The 20,408-nt window shown below is 49.6% G+C and overlaps 1 protein-coding gene across 1 annotated transcript; it reads left to right on the forward strand.

The window, feature by feature from the left end:
• Nucleotides 1–6,484: 6,484 nt before the first annotated feature.
• Nucleotides 6,485–11,755, forward strand: CALHM1 (calcium homeostasis modulator 1; the record flags this gene model as incomplete). The annotated part of the gene is made up of 2 exons (XM_045024611.1): nt 6,485–7,033; nt 11,387–11,755. Coding segments are annotated over exons 1-2 (918 nt in total), but the record flags the coding sequence as incomplete, so codon positions are not given.
• Nucleotides 11,756–20,408: the final 8,653 nt, after the last annotated feature.

Raw genomic sequence — 20,408 nt, forward strand, 5'->3', positions numbered from 1 at the left:
AGATCAAGTTCAAATGTCTCATCCTCACCTTCAAAGCCATGCATGACTCCCATTCCACCTCAGAACTTGCCTCCTTTGCTCCAACAATAATAGCTTCACTGCTCCCTTACTTTCCTTCTCACCCTCTTGTCAAATCAAGACAGTGAACTTGCTGCATTGTTGGTGTCTCCTTCTATTTGTTCTCCTTGCACATTCCAACAAGCATGGTTTTTTTGTTCACAGAAACTGTTGCAAACACTCATGTGGCTATTCATTCCTCCAGCCATCTTGAAATCTCTTTGTGAGTCAAGGAATCATCCAATCAAAGAACAGAAAAAACATCATGTGAGCTAGGGGACCACCAACCACAATAGGTAAAATTCACCCCTGTGAAGAGGGTGAACATGAGGGCTCAACATTACTGAAGTCCCACTAAAGCCTGAAGCCCTGGCCTAGGGACTGCGAGTTGTGCATCAGTTGGGATTTACGCAGGTCCTCTGCAGTGCACAGGGATGAATTGCTCCCTCCACGCACTACATGAAGCAACAGTCATGGGAAATGTTTCACAAGCCATCTATAGACTGAAAATACAGCTGCATAAAACATCTATCCTGTGACTGTAAATAAGAGACAAGCTGATTAAAAACAAACCAGTGGTTGGGGTGTGGATAATTTGCAGGTGTGGAATAAGTTCTTCCCTGTGAACGGTTTACCCAGCTCTAGGAAGTTGTTGCACCAAACTCATTAGCAAACTAGGGTCCTGGAAGTATGATACCAACTTTGTCTTAAACTCCAAAGCATTTTGTGTTAGCGGTCAGCTGGCAGGATCTCTGCACAAAAGCCCTAGACTATAGCACAAAGCCCCAAGAAAAGAAAGATCAAGACACTGGCTCATAGAGGGCTTTATTCTGAATCCTGCTGAGCAGCCATTGACTTCAAAGCGTCACAGGTGCTCAGTAGTCAGATCCTCCACCCACTTTTAATGTAAGGCAAAGCTTTCCTGGAGTGATCAAACAGCCCTCTGCAAATATTGGGAGGTTTTTACTAGTTGTTCATTCAGGCTTTGATGTGAACTGCCCTTCATGTCGCCAGAAAAGTCCCACACCAGGTGAGCAGAGGAGCCAGGGAGCTCTTAACCAGCACTGGAATTTGCTTTGCAAAGTTTCTTTATCATAAGCTGCCTCACCTATATTCATGCAGCCAAAACTCCATTCCTGTTTGATGAGACCATGCAATTAGCTACAGAGCAGGAGTCAGAGACAGAATTAAGGCTTCCCGATGAATACCAAAGTGCACTGTACTCAGCGTCCATTGAACAGATCCACAGTGCACAGCATCTCAGGAGGGACATACTGTTATCACCAGTCTGTTGGAGGCTAAATGGTGAGAGCCAGTAGTGCTGTCTAATCTTCACGCCAGCAATGTCCCTCTGCCATGTACACTGGCCAAACTGGACAGTCTCTGCCTAAAAGAATAAATGGACACAAATCAGACGTCCAGAATTATAACATTCAAAAACCAGTTGGAGAACACTTCAACCTCCCTGGTCACTCAATTACAGACCTCAAAGTCACAATACTCCAACAAAAAAAAACTTCAAAAACAGACTCCAACGAGAAACTGCAGAACTGGAATTAATTTGCAAACTTGACACCATTAAATTAGGCTTGAATAAAGACTGGGAGTGGATGGGTCATTAGACAAAGTAAAACCTATTTCCCCATGCTAATTTTCCCCCTACTGTTACTCACACCTTCTTGTCAACTGTTGGAAATGGCCATCCTGACTATCACTACAAAAGTTTTTTTTTCTCCTGTTGATAATAGCCCACCTTAACTGATTACTCCCGTTATAGTCAGTATGGCAACACCCATTTTTTCATGTCCTCTGTGTATATATATTTTCCTACTGTATTTTCCACTGCATGCATCTGATGAAGTGGGTTTTAGCCCATGAAAGCTTATGCTCAAATAAATTTGTTAGTCTCTAAAGTGCCACAAGTACTCCTCATTCTTTTTGCTGATGCAGACTAACATGGCTACCACTGTGAGACTCTGGGTTGCGTTCCTGACTCGGCGATGACCCTGCTGCGAGATCTTGGGCAAACCACTTATTCTCTGTCTGTGCCTATTTATGCACCCATATGGCCCACCCTGACTACAGTAGCTGTGCACCTCACAATCTTTAATGTATCCATCCTCACAATGTTCCTGTAAGGTAGGGAGGTGCTATTATCTCCCCCTACAGATGAAGCACAAAGATTAAGAAATTTACCTAAGATCACACAGAAAGTCTGTGGTGGACAGGGGTGGCTCCAGGCACCAGCGCACTAAGCACGTGCCAGGGGCGGAAAGCCGTGGGGGGATGCCTGCCGGTCGCCGTGAGGGCAGCAGTCAGGCTGCCTTCAGCGGCATGCCTGCAGGAGGTCCACCGGTCCTGCAGCTTCGGCAGCAATTCGGCAGTGGGGACACCAATGGTGCAGCACTGGCAGACCTCCCACATGCATGCTGCCGAATCCGCGTTACCAGTGGACCGCCCCCAGGCGTGCCGCCGAAAGCCGCCTGAAGGCCATGCTTGGGGCGGCAAAAAACATAGATGGTGGTGGAAAAGGAAATTGAACCTAGGTCTTCCAAGTCTCAAGCTAGCGCCCTAACCACTGGACTATACTTTAGTCTCTCAAACTGCCTCAGTTTTCCCATCTATAAAATGGGGACAGTACCACACAATTATCTTCTAGGTGGCAAGGAAGCTTAACTAATGTCTGTGTATTGCTTTGAGAACTTGGATAAAATGTCCAAGAGAAGGGCAACTATTTAACAAGAAAACCAAGCTCATTTTGATTCATACTGCAGGAAATAAACAGGCCTGTACCAGCTGCAGCTGTCATGCTTCACTAACATCTGTCTGCAGTTCTGAACAGTTTGGAGGGATCTGTCTTATTCATTCTGCGCTGTCTGTCAAATACATGCAGAGCCTCAGCTTCCGGTTTCACTCTTCCCATAGGAAAGCCCCAGTGCTTTGAAGGTTGGGAGTGATCTGATAAATTGATTTGTGCATTGGTGTAGGGGAGAGGATGCAAGTATACTGGCAAAGTTAAGGTGGGTTGGGGAAGTCCCCCACACATCTCAAAGGCCAACACAGAAAAGGCTTGGAAACCTCGTCTACAATTGTGACAGTGCGTAGGGTACGTGTTGCTGCACACCGCAGTGAAAGGCAGGCTGCATCCACACTGCATGGTGTGTTGCTACACATGTCAGTGAAAGGCTCTGGCAAAGGCAAGGAGCTGCTGGAGCCTCTCCCTGCTGGTAAATGGAGCCTTTCACTGTGGCTCGGAAAGGTTCCGGAAGTGGGAAGGCAGCGGTGTAGATATGGGAGGCATTGCGTGAGCATGTAGACAGCCATATAGGTATATACCCTAGGGGTTCTGGCATGTCTGTATTCTATTCACCTATGCAATGCCTCAGTGTCTACATTGCCAGTTTCACCCATGCTATCTGGGTGTGCCATGTCCGTACACTGCACAAAAATGAGTCTCCAAAATACCAGTGTGAGGCTGGTCCCCATTTTGTACATGGGGAAATAGAGGTACAGAGAGATGAAGTGTCTTATGGGAGATCACACTGCAAATCTGGGGCTGCGGGGCACCTCCAGGAACAGAACCCAGCACTCCTGACTCTGACCACTGGGTTTCAACCAACATCTCGCTCTAATCTGTAACTCAGAGGCTTGTGGAAGCCAGGAAATAATTAACAAGGATTTGAAGGGATCTTAATGCATGTTAGTTAGTTAGCATGAGTTAGGCTAGCTGTGACCCTAATGACGTGAGATTTGTAGAAGCAAGATAATGTGAGACAGAGTGAACTGTTTGAAAAGTTATTACGACCTTGCAATTCAGATAACCAAATATGCAGTCTTGCTTTTTCTTAGGAGTGAGACAAATAAGATAGCAGAAAGGCTTATGTATAAACAAAATGTATTTGTTGCTTTTTACCGTCTGTATTATTGCTAGAAATTGTCTGTAACAAAGGTATAAAGCTTGCTGTAATTGTTTACCAGTTGAGAGACCTGTCCGGGACTGGGGTGACCCTGTGTCCTATGGCACTCTCTCCCTCCATTGTAATTACTGGAGAAATAATAAAGTATTTGATTTTGCTGCACCCAAACAAAAAGCGAGAACTGAGTTTTTCTCCGACAGTCTCCATCCCTAAAAGCCAGGGATACTACTACTTACTTACTGTACAAACTCTCATCCACCCATGGCTGTGGTGGCCTTTGTGGATTAGTGTTTGTAACGTGCTTAGCAATCCTTAGGTGCACGGCCCTGTAAGAGTCCAAAATATGACAAGTGTCCCATGTTAGGATATAGATATTCAGGCCTGTCTGCAAAGACCTATACTTTAAGAATTTACTTGTATTCTTATCACTTACCTAGTAACAAAGGTATAAAAGAAAAAATCAAAATCACTGTCTGCCGGTGTAAGGGCCTTCTCTTACTGTGACAGTCTGAGGCCTGGTTCATAGGCTAAGGCCTTCAGCTAAGCAGCAAAGGCAGCCATAAGCTGGGAAGTGTATGGTCACATCCTCACATTCCAAACTAGTCACATTGAAATAAGGTGCTACTGGGCTGTTAGGAATACAATCCTGTCCTGATATTCCTGTCACCTCCAGAGAAAGGGAAGAGCCTAGAAGATGTGAAAGGAAATTTAGTTTGATAGCATCCTGTCTGGCAAGAACTCACTTATCAATAGCTGGGATGTGAAATCCTCATTTCTGTATTGTTCTATCACTGTAGTCTCCACTTCCCTATTGTTTGTCTGTATAATCTCTGTCTGGTTCTGTGATTGTTTCTGTCTGCTGTATAAGTAATTTTGTTGGGTGTAAACCAATTAAGGTGGTGGGATATAATTGATTAAATAACCATGTTACAATATGTTAGGATTGGTTAGTTAAATTTCAGTAAAATGATTGGTTAAGGTATAGCTAAGCAGAAGGGGAATGGGAACAGGGACTGGGGGTGCGGGAATTGGGATCATGTTTTGCTAAGGGGGGGAAATGGGAACAGGAAATGGGAACAGGAACAGGAACAGGGACACAGACAAGGCTCTGTGGTGTCAGAGCTGGTAAGGGAGACACTAAGGAAGGAAACTGGAATCATGCTTGCTGGAAGTTCAGCCCAATAAACATCTAATTGTTTGCACCTTCGGACTTTGGGTATTGTTGCTCCCTGCAGGGCCAGCTCCAGACCCCAGCGCGCCAAGCGTGCGCTTGGGGCGGCATTTTGCCGGCAGGGCAGCAGGCGGCTCCGGCGGACCTTCTGCAGTCATGCCTGTGGGAGGTCCACCAGAGCCGCGGGACCAGTGGACCTCCCGCAGGCATGACTGCGGAGGGTTCGCTGGTCCCGCAGGACCAGCGGAACCTCCGCAGGCACGTCTGCAAGAGGTCCCCCAGAGCCGCGGGACCGGCGACCGCCAGAGTGCGCCCCGCGGCGCACCGCCCTGCTTGGGGTGGCGGGATTCCTAGAGCCGCCCCGGCTCCCTGTTCATGCGAGAAGGACCAGGGAAGTGAGAGGGTGAAGGAATAAGCCCCCTAACATCCCATTGTAAGTCTGGTTGAAAGTGAGAGTTCTCTTCTATGGAGCAGAGGGGAGAATAGGACAACAGATCTATACTGAATTGATGTATCACACCCTAGAGCACGGGCAACTTTACCCCACCTCACTCTAGAATTGCCTTAACCTTCCAACCCCACCCAGAACACAAGAGAGTGCGGCATCATCATTAGTTCCCAAAGAAGTGAAAGGGGGAAGGTAAGCTGATAAAGCTATGAACCACTCCAATTGTTTTGATAGCCTCAATACAATTCCCCTGGCAGAGAGAGAGAGAGATGTGCCAGCCATCCTGATTTTTGCATTAGTGCCCTCTCATCCTTGTGGGAGACAATCCTACGGAAGTGGATCATGTGTTTTCACCTGCTAATCAATTATCTGTGGGAGGAGCATTCAGCTACCCTGTAGCATTTGCAAACAAGTTCACAGAGTCCAGCCAACTCCCTTTCCTGCCGAGAACCTAGATTGCTGTCTGGACTATATAAATATAACAACAGCTCCCCCAACAAATACAAGGGCTCAATGACCAAAGAACTGGAGAAATGAGGACACTGAGAAGAACAGAGAAGGCAGATTTACCAAGCCGCGAACTAGCCGAGATTCATGGACAATACACTCTTAGAAGAGGGGAAAATAAACAAGGGATTTTTGCAAACAACGTTTATTTAATAAGCTAAAGAAAGGGGTGAGTTTGTTTGCTTTAAATATTGTGGAGGGGGAAGGGGGCATTTTTCCAGGTAATTGAATAATTCAACATGAAGTAAGAAAGAGATCATTGCAAATGAGCCACAGGTCTTGAAGGAAGGGAGTAAAGACTCCCAAGGAGAAAGAATAAAGCAAGAGGAACAAGACCTTGGTCTTGGTTCAGGAAAGGAGGGAGGTAAAGGCTAGTCCGTGAAGATGGATAAGTTCCGAATGATCTTCCAGTTCCTCCAGTCCAATCAGGAATCTTTCATGAATGGCATCTGTGGGATCATGGCCCTGGCCAGCGCCCAGATGTACTCCGCCTTCGATTTCAACTGCCCCTGCCTGCCGAGTTACAACTTGGCGTATGGCCTGGGCATCCTGTTCGTCCCCCCCTTGGTCTTGTTCCTCCTGGGCTTTGTGATGAACAACAATGTGTCTGTGCTGGCAGAGGAGTGGAAGAGGCCCACGGGCCTGAGGCAGAAGGACCCGGCTGTCCTGCGCTACATGTTCTGCTCCATGGCCCAGCGGGCCATGATCGCACCCGCTGTCTGGATCTCCGTGACCCTGCTGGATGGGAAGTGCTTCATGTGCGCATTCAGCACCTCGGTGCCAGTGGAGAAGCTGGGGAATGGGAGCTACACGGGCCTGTCAGAGAAGGAGATGAGGAGGATACTGGCCCGCATCCCCTGCAAAGAGATCTACAACGGGCAGGAGCTTGTGGCCAGGGAGGTGGCGGTGAGATACCTGCGCTGCATCTCACAGGTAAGAGCCGGGGGAATTATGCTACATGGACTTGGTCCTACCTGGATGGGAGACTTTCAAGAAGAAACCCACGGTTGCTGCAGGAAGTAGTGTTGGTACCTCAGCAGGGGATGTTCTTTCTATGGGGTCCACAGTGTGTGTGTCTGAGCATGGTTCCAGGGGCGGCTGTCTTTTGGATGGCATGTAAATCTGAGGCCTTGCCTCATTATGACCATTAACTCTCCCAGGTCAGTTTTTTTTGGAAGACTAGGGCTGTCAGCCTCAGTGTCCTCTCCTAGCCTAATTCCAGTGTGGGTAGTTAGATTGTGCCTTCCTAAATCCCCTCCTGATGTTTCAGTTGGATTCAGCTTTCACAGTCACTGCCTGTCCTAAATTCTTGGGTAGTGTTGCTGTGCACCATTAAATGGGCAGCCATGTTCCATTCCAGAACTGGCTGCATTTCCATGGCAGGCAAGTGATCCATACAAATACAGGGCTAAATTCAGCCCATGGCATACTTGGGGCAATTCCCCCTAAAGTCAATAAGAGTTATACCTGCCTACATGAGAGCCGAATTTGTCCAGCTGCCTATTCTGACCAAAGGACCCTACCGCTACAAGATATTATTTTATCAAAAGAGTCTGGGACCACATGGCATGGTTGTCAGAGAGCAGAAATGCAGGACATTGGCCTTCAGTGAACTGTGAACCAGGGAAAGGAAGATTTTTTTTCGAAGGGTAGCAATTTCTGGTGAGACATTTCTCCTACACAAGCTGGCCTGGGGAGTGAGGACCCAAGTGGTGGGTTCTGATCTCAGGTCCCTCAATGTGGAAGCACTGGGCGGCTGGAATCATGATAATTTGGTCACACTTTAAATAGTGGTTCCATTTATAAAGGGTTACTAAATGATTAATAGCTGTTTTAATAAATGGCTAATCAGTAGATTGCTAGCGTCAAACAAGTCACAGGTTGCTTATTAGCATGGCTTATCTGATCCTTTATAATGATCTGCATATAAACAGTTTCAATTCTTCCTAAATGAAACCTTGATATTAAGTGACTGATCACTCCTAGTACAGCTTCCACCTGAGGATCTCAGAACACTTTGCCCATCCGAGTCTCAGCCCCACAGCAGGTCAGTACCATTATCCCCATTTTAAATACAGAAATTGAGGCACATAGAGGGGAAGTGACTTGGCCAAGACTACAAGGCAGAATCAGTGGCAGAGACAAGAACAGAACCCGGTCTGCAGACGGATTGGCAAACACTCTCCACCAGCTGGTGCCTCATTGCAAAAGAGACAGTACCTGAATATAGAACCGAGGCACAAGCCCAACTTGGGAAGGCTGCATTAGACAAGTCCCGTTTGCCTTTGCTGGCACTGACAACTGGGATCCAGCAGGTTGGCAGTGCACAAGAAAGCCTGGTCCTAATGCAGGCCAGAGGCCATCCCTCTCTATTGCCATCACTGGACTTTATGAATTAGACTGTAGAGAACCTGTCTGCTCCTGCTCATTGAGGCTGGATATTACTGAGGCTAACAGCTTAGCAAAAAGAGACAGTTGTCTGAATAAGGGCAGAATCTGCAGTTACACAGGTTGGATAACCAATTATAAGGACTATTGATCCTCACGCTTCAGGACACGCCATTAAATGGCACCGTATGAGCAGGTGTAGTAAGGACATATATATGGCAATTATCAGAGACAGGGCATTGGACTAGATGCACCATTTGGGCTGGTACAATTGATGGTAATTGTCATGCAATGCAGAAGCAACAAAATGCAGCTGGAGAAGCAAAGGCACGTGCTTGTAGGTGTGGAAATAACTCTAATCTAAACCCAGGTACTGGGACAAGGTACAAATGGTCTCCTCATTTGCAATGTAAACATCCCCAAATGCCAAGTGACCCAGTGCTAAGCCAGCCGCATCAACAAAGCACTTTCCTGCTGCTGCTCTCAGCTTATTTGTTCCTCGTGGTTTAGAAAAGATGCAAATACCCTTGAGCTTTTCATCGGGAAATGTAAAGTCCACCCCGCAGTCTAAGCAAGATGATTTGCCTTGTTACTGGGGTTTAAGTTCTGGCTGCTCCACTTCATTTTATGTCTTAAATCTTTAGAGCAGCGATTCTCAAACTTTAGCAACCCGAGGATCCCCATTTAGATTTAAAAATTTTCACGGACTCCCAAGCCCCCTGCTCAGCTCCAGGCTCCGCCCCCACTCCACCTCTTCCCCCAAAGCCCCACCCCGCTTCTTTCCGCTTCCTCCCCCAAATGCACCCGATCCCCTCTTCTCCCCCTCCCTCCCAGCACCTCCTGCATGCTGCTGAACAGCTGTTCCGCAGCATGCAGGAGGCACTGTCAGGGAGGGGGAGGAGTTGGTCAGCAGGACTGGGAGCCCTGGATATGACTTGCAGACCTCCTGGAGTAGGGTCCGCAGACCCACGTTTGAAAAACCCTGCCTTAAAGCCTTTATTATTCCTCTGCTAGGAGACCAGCCCCTGGCAGATGATCCATTTTCAGGTAATGCTGTAATAAATTCATGTCAACTTCCGACTTAACAGTTGTTACTATATTGCTATGCCATACGCTGGGAGTAGAACTCCTGCTATCAAAAGAAGAGGCTCCTACTGGTAGTGCAGAAGGAGAATCTCCATTAGCTGCTAGCAGTATAGAGCCTATCTCACACACACACACACACACACCCCTTTCTGATTTCACCAGTAGGAGGCAGTGGTACACATGCTTCCATACTGCTGTAATATAATGTATGGTTCGGTTCCTGTCTATAGTGTCAGTATAAATGCTGAGTGGTAGTACATTTCATAAAAGGGTATTTCCTGGTACGTAAAGGACTCCATTAGAAGGTGGGCTGGTGTCAATCTATCCTTGCATTCAGACTGGTTTTGTAGCCATTCAGAGACCAATATAATGCCCTGAGCAACTCCCGCTTGCTTTTCCTTGGGGGTAGAATCAGCAGCCAAGGCAGTGATAGTCACACGACCTGCAGTCTGGCACTCTTCCCATGCTATATGAATTGCAGACCTAAACAACATGGCGGCTGCATGCTCCCTTTGAAACCGTTAGTGTGTCATGTTAAAGATCCAGCTCCCAGTGCCTCCCTAGTAGAGTCTGTCATGTTAGAACAGGGCAGCACAAACCCAGGACATTAAATACAAAAAACTCTGGTGGAAGTGTAGGAAGGGATTAATCTTTAAAGACTACGGCCTTTTAATCCCATGTCTCTGGTACAGGTCCTCCATCACCACAGCATCCAAGCGTGGATTGACTGAGCCAAACAGCAGCATCCTGCATGAGGCATCATCCACATTATCAGGAGGCAAACTGAGGCACAGAGAGATTAAGTATCTTGCACAAGGGGATTCTGTGGCAGAGCCGTGAATTGACCCTTGCCCAAGGAACAGAGCAACCAAGCCTGGTCTAGCATCTAAATGACAAGACCATCCCTCCTCCAACATGTTTATTGATCTGTAGAGTCTGGAAAATACCAGCATTCTAACACAAGAGAAAAAAACCCTGTAGGACTTGAGATATGAGAGACTTTTGCTTAGAAATGCATTGCCGTACCCTATATTGCTTTGGTGTTAGAGCAGGTGAGGGACCTGAAGTTACCTACAAAGCTTTTCTCCATCCCAGTCCTAGGAACTGCAGCATTTAACACTTCATAGCATGAGAAGGAAGTGAGAGCTCCCTGGCCTCCCTCAGTCCCAGCGAGACCCCTCAGCAGCGTAGCAGTTTCACATCTGTGCTGCCAACCGATACATTTTCATTGACATCTCTGGCAGAGGCTCTAGGGTAGAAACAGGGATCCGCAGCACAGCAGGGAGGGTCAGCTCTCATTCCAACTCACCTGTTACCTTTCCCTTCCTATCACAGGCACCCTAAACAGGGGCAGACAGACACACACACTCAATCCCAAGGGGTACCCTTTTCCCCTCCAGATACTTCCAGTCCAGGAACGTTACAGATTTAGTTATTGAAGACAACTGGGGGAAAAAGGGTAGAGCCATTATCTAAAGCAGGTTGGCAGAGCTCAGGATCTGGTGAACCTTTCAAACAACAACATTTCCCCCCATAATTATGACCATGCTGGCCATATCAGCCCCTCACTTACCTTAAACACTGTCCCACTCACAGTTCTGTTTTCCCTGTGGGCAAATAAAGCAATTCCTGTTGGTTACGGACTTTGCAGTATGTTTAAAACAAAAACCAGAGTCTTCATTAGAGAGGGGCCTGAACTGGTGGCATCTGAACAACCCTGCACGGTCAAGGACATGGTTTTGGTTGAGCCCAGACCCACCCTTGGTCTCTCTTGTTGTGACTAGTTTGGTTTCCCACCCTTTACCCTTGCAGGCTCTGGGCTGGTCCTTCGTGCTGCTGATGACCGTGCTGGCTTTCCTTGTCAGGGCCCTCCGGCCCTGCTTCACTCAAGCTGCCTTCCTGAAGAGCAAGTATTGGTCCCACTACATAGACATTGAGCGCAAGCTGTTCGACGAGACCTGCACAGAGCATGCCAAGACCTTCGCCAAGGTCTGCATCCAGCAGTTCTTTGAGGCCATGAACATGCACATGGGCCTGGGGCACACCCACTCCCCCGAGGCGGCTCCCTCAGAAGTAGGGGAAGAGAAAGAGAAGCTACTGGGCATCACAGACCAAGGGACTATGAACAAGCTCCTGAAGAGCTGGCACAAATGCAAGCCACCTCTGTGCCTCCATCAGGAGGGGTTACAGAATGGGAATGGCTGGGTGGAGGAAAATCAGCATCGCAATCACATCAGTCTGCCCAAGAGGGAGATTGTCACCTACTATAGTAAAGTGTGAGGATGGGCTACAGGAACAGAGATCAGGCGTGGCCTAAGAGATGGCCACCTAGGGCTCCCTTTCCAAGGGGTCCCCCAGTAACATAGAGATGGCCACCTAGGGCTCCCTTTCCAAGGGGTCCCCCAGTAACATAGGGACCATTATGGTCACTCCAGAGAGGCCAGTTCAGAGCACCTCTTCCCCACCTACCTGTCCATACTCCACGCAGCTGAGCAGAAACAAAAAGACACCCATTTGGAGGAGCAGGAGCTGCAGACAAGGGATGGGGTGGGCTGTTGAGCTGAGTAGGGAGAAGGGAAAATGAGCACCAGGCTGGCATGACAATCAGGTTTGCAGGAAGGCCCAATGGCAGTGCAATTTCCCCCCTGGCATGCCTTGTATACTCCAGCCTACAGTTCACAGGGAGTTTGCCTCTGAGCTGAGCAATAGAGAATGCCTGCCCCCAGCATTTAGTTCTGCAGCCAGTAATTTCAATTTAGAGTCTAACTCCACCATGACGATGATTTCTTCTTACAAAGGGCACCTACTGAGGGCTTGTCTATACTGGGAGTTTAAACTGGGCTGAATGGAGTTAATGCAGTTTGAAAATGCTTGCATGCGCATGATGCAATTCATTGTAGTGCACCGACTACACATTTATCACAGGACTCTGTAGTCCTCTTTCAAAGTGAACTAATTTTGCTGCAAAGCCAGTTAGTCCAGTCTATTGTTCAAGTACACTCAATGCCGACATGCACTACTTTGGCAGTCCTCCAACGGCTATCCCATGCTGCTTTGCGAGCAACCATTACTGACCTGTCTGCTTACCTGCATAGCCTCCCTAGCTCGGGGGCTGAGTTGACAGGACAGCTCCTCCTGTGTACGAGCTGGTGCGCAACCAGATTTTGTCCTTTCACTCCTGGATTCCAGTTTATCACAATAGCTGCAATAACACTCCAGAAACCCAACAACACACCTCCAGCAGCCACTTGGAATCGTGCCGAGACCGTGGATCTCATCACCTTCTGCGGAAGACAAGGCACGTTGCGGTCAGCCACCAGGACAAAGACCTTCTTCTGAACATTGCTAGTCAGATGTCTGTGAGGGGCCATGACTGGGATGCCAAACAGTGCCAAAGAAATAGCAAACAGCTCAAGAACACCAACATTAAAATGAGGAACAAACAGGGACAAAATATCCAATGAGGGACATGTAACCTGTCCAATTCTTGAAGAGCTGGATAGGATTTTACAGAACCACACAACCCTGGCCACTGTCTTCCCCATCTTCCCTCCCTCCCTCCAAGCATGACCAGCGAGACTCATAGGAGGAGGAGCCCGGGGAAGAGATCTCCCTGAAAATCCGGGATCTCTTCAGGACTCAGGACCCTGATACCGCCCAGGTAGAAGGCAAGCCTGATTCCCACCCTGCAGCAACCAACCTCGATTCCTAGGCAGCAACCCAAACTGGGACTGATCCTACGCAGGGAACCTCGGCATGTAAGTCTTTTTAGAATAGTTATGTTCTAATTTATTATTATTATGCTACACTGCGTTGCTAGCTTCTGTTCCAGGTACCCCATGGCCACAGGCATTGTAGGCAGATTTGAGCTAAAAGCCTCTCTGAGGCCGAGGTCCCTGCCTCCTTCCTTTCCCTCCATCTGCCCACATTGTCCATTCCCCCCACTCCCATATACCTTTCCAAAATGGCAGCTACTCCAGCAGGGCAATCGGCCTCCATCTCATGCTAAAGCCCTGACCGCCAACTGTTTTCAGACCAATGCCATGGCAGGCACATGCCCACGTACCCATTTTCCTTTTCCTTTACCTCAGCTGTCCTGCCTGGCAAACACCCTCCCCCGCCAACCTTGTGGCGCACCTCAAAATGGCAGCCGCCAGCATGGCACAGCCAGAGCCTCTCTTCCACCCTAGATTGGAAGAAGGAGGGGAGGAATAGCTCAGTGGTTTGAGCCTTGGCCTGCTAAACCCAGGGTTATGAGTTCAATCCTTGAGGGGGCCATTTAGGGATCTGGGGTTAAAAAAAATCAAAAAAAAAATCTGGCAATTTGCCCTGCTTTGAGCAGGGGGTTGGACTAGATGATCTCCTGAGGTCCCATCCAACCCTGATATTCTATTATTCTAATCCTTGAGGGGGCCACTTAGGGATCTGGGGCAAAAATCAGTACTTGGTCCTGCTAGTGAAGGCAAGGGGCTGGACTCGATGACCTTTCAAGGTCCCTTCCAGTTCTAGGAGATTGTTTTTAATTGGAGATATACCTTTCTTTTGTGAGAAATGCAGAAGTTTAGTGAGCCAGTGGCTACAGAAAAGGAAACTTGGTTTGTGTTCTCACGTTACATGAGGTTGACAGGAACACTGTATGCCCATAAAGCTAAAAAGGGCACAGCTCCCCCTGTAACATGCATTCTTGCCAACCGGTAATGGCGAATGTTCAGGCAACCACTGCAGAGCGCTGTCACTTTCTGGCTGCACTTTCAACATCTCTGCGGGGGAGAGAAAGCAAATGATAAGGCTGAGAAATTGCTCCATTTTTGTTGGGAGATTATGAGAAACAGCGATCTGATCACTCCTTCCCCTGGCCCCTGTATAGCTCACAACTCCCTTCTACTCCTGCAACACTTCGGGGGGCGGGGGGAGGTTATCTTGGTGAATAACTTCACAGTATATCTCGCTGGTCTGCTCTTGGTGGTTTTGAATAAGGCCATTCTCTGCCTCCTCGTCACCTGTCTCAGTGTAACATCATATAAGCACCTCCAAGGCAACAGCAAAACTGCCTTGAGCAGGAAACACAATTCCCATCCCCCCAATCAGAAACATAAATTCCCAACCCCCCTCCCTCCCCGCCTCCATGCACAGGTGCTGGGACTACGGGTGCTGGGGGTGCAGCAGCACCCCCGGGTTTGAAGTGATTTTCATCATATTCAGGGTTTACAGTTTGGTTCAATAGCTTTCAGCACCCCCACTATAAAAATTGTTCCAGCACCTATAACTCTACAGCAAAGCTGAACGGCATACACTGCACAGACCAAAATCCCAAAGCACACGCCGCTTACCATCCCCGAGGTTCCCCAAGTGTGGGAAGGATCTCAGAGAGGTGAAGTCAGAAATGCATCCAAGAAAATGCTGTCGCGGCCTCCTTAGAACATGAATAACAACTGCTGGTCTTTTATTTATTTTTAATGCTCCCCAACAGCTGCAGCACCTGCACTGGCCAGCCCCTCCAGAACAGGGCCCTTCTCAACAGCTGAGTGGCTGGCAAAGCTGAAGGGGAGAAAACGGAAACCTGCGATTAAATGTTTGCAGACATCAGCGCCCCCAGAGAACTGAAACACACAGGGAGGTGGAGGCTGCATCTAAAGGCTGAGAGGGAATCCAACAAGGAGCTTTCTGAGGGAGATTGGTGCAGTAGCGAAGGACGGCGTGACAGTTGCCAGGAAAAGCCTTGCTATGGCCAAAGCCGGTATGAAAAAGAGATAGGGAGATGCCGAGATACACTGTTGCAGCAGCACATGTCACTATCAACCAACACTCAGCCACGTTCTGCAGCCCTGAATACCACAGGGTACCTGGAACAACAACTCCTCCGCGCTGTACCTCAGCAGCACTGCTCCCTGAGCCATTTCCCTCCCAGATAGGGTGACCAGAGAACAAGTGTGAAAAATCGTGACGGGGGTGTGTGGGGGGGGTAATCGGCACCTATATAAGACAAAGCCCCAAATATCAGGACTGTCCCTATAAAATTGGGACATCTGGTCACCCTACTCCCAGGCCTGAGCTCAGGGCATTGGGAACCCCTGCTTTTTTGAGCCCTCTATCAGCCCTAGTAACTTTGAGCCTCAGCCCTCAACCCCTGAAGTCCCACGAACCAGAAGAGGCAGAGTCAAGATGTATACTGGGTCCTTGTGTCATACTCTGCCCTGTTGTACTTTGCGGTTTTGTTTCACTGCTGGTTTAATGAAAGGCTTCTTTATAGTCAGCCAGATTGTTTTGTAATACATTGTTTCAGAATTAAAAGCCGTTGTTTCATTTTCGAGCGAAGGTTCGCTTCTGTTTCTTTATTTTATAAAAGCCTTTAAAATTTCATTCATAAGGCGCCAACATTTGCAAGAGAAAATAATTAAGCTTGCACTAATTCATCGGGTTTTACAACCACACCAGGCGTCGCCGCAACATTGCACTTCCACAGCCCATAAACAACGCCGAACTGCACAAAAAACGTCTAACCCCCGCCCGCCCTGGATCCCGCTGCACAATTTCAGGTCTGAGACTTAAAATCAGAGCAATCCCTGATAAGATCGCCCCACCTGTTTGCATGTTGCTTTGGATGCCTTGCTGGCTGCTCAAACCGCTGAGCTAGTCTCTGCCCCTCGGCTTCCCACCCATCGCTGAGGCTGGCTCGATTACTCACAAATATTGGGGAAAAATACAACATGCAGCTATGTAATGCAACATGCAGCTATGTAATCTTTGTTTGTTTGTTTGGATGCTGCTTCCAACAGAGTCCACAAACAGCGCCACCTTCCTTTCAAACAGCCAAACGCACACTCAGCTGCCATTCTACAGCTGCTGAAGCAGGAGTTAAGCAGTTCCTCCCTCCTGTCCAAGCAGCCTGTGAATAGCTTCATTAAACAGGGAAGCAGGGGCGAAGCTGGGTCTCCCATGATAAACAGACCGACCCTCCACACCATGAATATCCAGAGTGATCCTGGGGGCAAACAGTCCTTCTTCCATTAAGGTAAAGAGAGCTCCGTTTTGAAAGATTCTAGCATCAGGAATCCTTCCAGACCAGCCTGTAAACCCAGCACGATGGTAGCACATGCTTGGAGCACCAGGGAGAAATACCCTGCTTCTGTTTATGAGTTCTGAACCCTGCTGGGAGCAGGGAAACAAATAATAATAGCCATAAGCCCCATCAGTTGTCCCAATACAGTTCAGGAACCCCGTGCGTGCAAAGCCATCAAAAACCTCCTGAGCACTAACAAGCTTTATAACCTGGTGCAATCGTACCAGGCATCACACACCTGCACGACAATAGCCCCAACGGTCAAGCTCCCCATTCTGAATTGGTTGGCTACGGACTGGGGGGATTCTGAACGGACAATGGTGACCTGCTTGTGCACAGGTCTAGGGTGCTGCATGTTGGTATGCTGCCGCTGTGGGGCAAGCTCAGCACATAGCTCCAAAAAGGCCACCTTCCACTCCCCTGCAATTCTCTCGCCACGGCTGGTCATCCCAGCTCTGCAGGACAATTCATTCCCTCCAGTCGACGCTGGTTTCCCAGGCCCAGAAGTGGCACTGCTGCTGTGAAGCTGCTCCAGGAACCAGTCCTCTGTCACGGTAGTTCTCCACCTTTTTTCATTTGCAGATACATACAACATTTCAAGTGGAGGTGTGGACCCCTTTGGAAATCTTAGACAGTCTGTGGACTCCCAGGAGTTCACAGACAGACAGCAGGCTGAAAACCACTGCTCTATCAGCTGCTTGGTGTCTTCCTCTTCTGGGTCCTGGTTCCACCACCATTGAAAGAGCTGCTGCACCATCACCTGCTTGGTGGTGAAGCAGGCAAAGTCCAGTACCAATTCCTCAGGCTTTGAGCACTGACATACAGCCCAAGGGGTGTGTGTGTATTTGAGGCTGCCAGCATAGCAGCATGAAGCATGGCGGGGTCCCTCCTGACAGACAGCAGCATGGCCAGCCTACCCAGAAAGGAAGTATGGAAGGAGACGGATGAATCATGAGATTTTAAAAATATGTAAACTAGTCTGGCTTCGCTATGCATCCCACAATGCACAGCAAGTCAAATCCCAGAATGCACAGTGCTCAGCAGTGAAACCTAGGAGCCATGGGCACCAACTTATATGGGCTCTTGGAGCTAAAGCCCCAGGAATATTCATAATCAGGGGCTCTGCTCCACCAATATTTGGAGCTAGATTTTTCCCCCTCCCCGGAGATTCCCTGCCTGAATGTAAAGAGAGCGCACAGCGCGTCTCTCTCTCTCCTTTGCTGCTGCTGCTGTAGCCTAAGGGCTGCAACATTAGCATAAGAGGAATGCATTGCTAACTACTTCTGAAGCACTCAGGAGGGGGAGGGGAGTGGAGGGGGCCTCCCCTCTCCTGCCCCTACCTGGAGGAGACACAAACGGGCCAGGAGAGAGACATCACTCACCTTAGGAGCTGCTGGGGGCTTCCGTGAGTGTTTGACCTATGATTTTTTATTATGTTTGACCCTATGATTCCCCCCCTGCCCCAGCCCCAGCCCCAGTCCCAGCCCCTACTCCTACCCCCAGTGAGGCACAGCAGGCTGCACAGGGGAGGCAGAAAGCCACATGTGAAGGCAATGCCCCCTCCCCCAGCACCCACCAACCCACCCGCCACAGGAGGGATGGGAGAGGGAGGCTTCCTAGACCTGAGCAGCTGGGGCTTGGGTGAATTTTATGACACCCTGCTCCCCCGTCCCATAGCCAGCCACCACCCTGCCTACCCCACTTCTGCCCCATGCTGGGCAAGGGGCAGCCCCATCCCCCATCCACAGTGAAGTTATGGTGAGGGGCAGCAACATGGAAGGCCACCTGTGCCCCCCCCCCAGTACCCATCATAGGGGAGGGGAGTGAGCTTTCTGGACCTGAGAGGGGCCCTAGGAGCATGTGCAGAGTGTGTGTGCCATGGGGGGCAGGAGGGGTCCCTCCCCTGGAGCTTGCTGCTGCCAGTGGTGGTGATGGGGAGTCCTCTCTGGCCCTAGCCCTGGGGCAGCCTGTCTGCACCCCAAGTTCCTCATCCTCAGCCCTGCCTCACCCCAAAGCCTGCACCCCCAGCACCGAGCACGCTCCTGCACTGTGAACCCCTCAAAGTATGTAACTGGTCGTATACAGGTGTTTTCTCTGAATACTGTCTGTGTGCCTCAGTTTCCCCAATGCATTTCTTAAGGCTCTAGATGGTGGGATAAGGGGGTGTGATTGTTGTAAAGCCAGTGTGATGCTGTCTGCACAGAGAATGGCTGACACCCTGCCTCCAGGCAACTGATGGCCTGGGCCACTCTCCTGCAAGGTGCCAACTGAAGGTTTTGGAGAACAAGGAGATCCGGTGGCCTCCTAATGCTTGGAAAAGAGACAGAGGCCAGAGGAGGGAGTGTCAGTGCCTGTGCAGACTTCCGGGAAGTGCATGGTGTGGAAGGGGATGCTGGGATGCTTTGGAACAACTCCATACAAAGCCAGTCAGGACTCTGGGGGAGCCTCCTCTCTGAGCATACTGTCTCCAGGGCAAGAAGCTTACACCTTCCTGGGTCTGACCTCGGAGCATTCAGCATGCCCTTCCACACTGTGCACTTTCCGCAGCGAGTCTGCCCAGGCAGGTCCTGGGGCAACCAGAGGTCCCTGCATCCCAACTCCGCAGTCAGATGTGACTCTCAGCCAGACAGTAAAACAGAAGGTTTATTAGATGACAGGGATACAGTCTAAAACAGAGCTTGTAAGTACAGAAAACAGGACCCCTCAGTCAGGTCCATCTTGGGGGGTGGGGAGCCCAGACCCAAGTTCTGGGCCTCCCCCGATTTCCCCAGCCAGCTCCAAACTGACACTCCCTCATCTGGCCTTTGTGTCTCTTCCGGACAAGGAGGCCACCTGATCTCTTTGTCCCCAACACCGTCAGCTGGCACTTTGCAGGGGAAACTGAGGCACCCAGACAGTATTCAGAGAAAACATTAAGAACATTCCCACTTTGTCACAACAGGTGCAACAAAATTTAATACCGTATATTAGGTATTAATAGGCAAGTGCTGCTTCTGACTTTCCACTTTTAATTGACCCTTGTAATCTTGTGGTGCTGACGCATTGTAGCTTCATTTTATATCAGCTTACAGGGTGAGAGCGGGGGGGGGACCACCATTTTGGGCCCCACCAAAAATTATACGAACCTGCCGCCTATGCTAGGAGCATGGCATACCTTCGGAGAATGCTGCAAACTGAGGATGTGACAAATGGCCACCAGGTGTACACAACGATGCACGCTGCCATCCTGTGTACACACCATTACTGCGGCTTGCGTACTGTGAATTACCCGACCAGGGCCGGCTTTAGGCCGATTCCCCCGAATCGGGCCCCGCGCCTCAGAGGGCCCCACGCCCTAAAGAAGAGTGCCTAACTTAGGTGCCTTTTTGTGGTCCTTCACTCGCTCCGGGTCTTCGGCGGCGGGGGGCCCTTCACTCGCTCCGGGTCTTCGGCGGCGGGGGGTCCTTCACTCGCTCCGGGTCTTCGGCAGCGGGGGGCCCTTCACTTGCTCCGGGTCTTCGGCAACAGGGGGCCTTCACTCGCTCCGGGTCTTTGGAGGCATTTTGGCGGTGGGGGGGTCCTTCACTTGCTCTGGGTCTTCAGCAGCAGGGGGGTTCTTCAGTGCCGCAGAAGACCCAGAGCGAGTGAAGGACCCCCTGCCGCCGAAGTGCCGCCGAAGACCCGGACCGCCGCCAAGTATTCTAATTGGGCCCCGCAGTTCCTAAAGCTGGCCCTGTACCTGACATGCAACAAAAAGCTGCGGATTAACACCCCCGTGTAGACAAACCCTTAGGT

Source organism: Mauremys mutica, chromosome 7, assembly GCF_020497125.1.
Source record: "Mauremys mutica isolate MM-2020 ecotype Southern chromosome 7, ASM2049712v1, whole genome shotgun sequence".
NCBI lineage: Eukaryota > Metazoa > Chordata > Testudines > Geoemydidae > Mauremys > Mauremys mutica.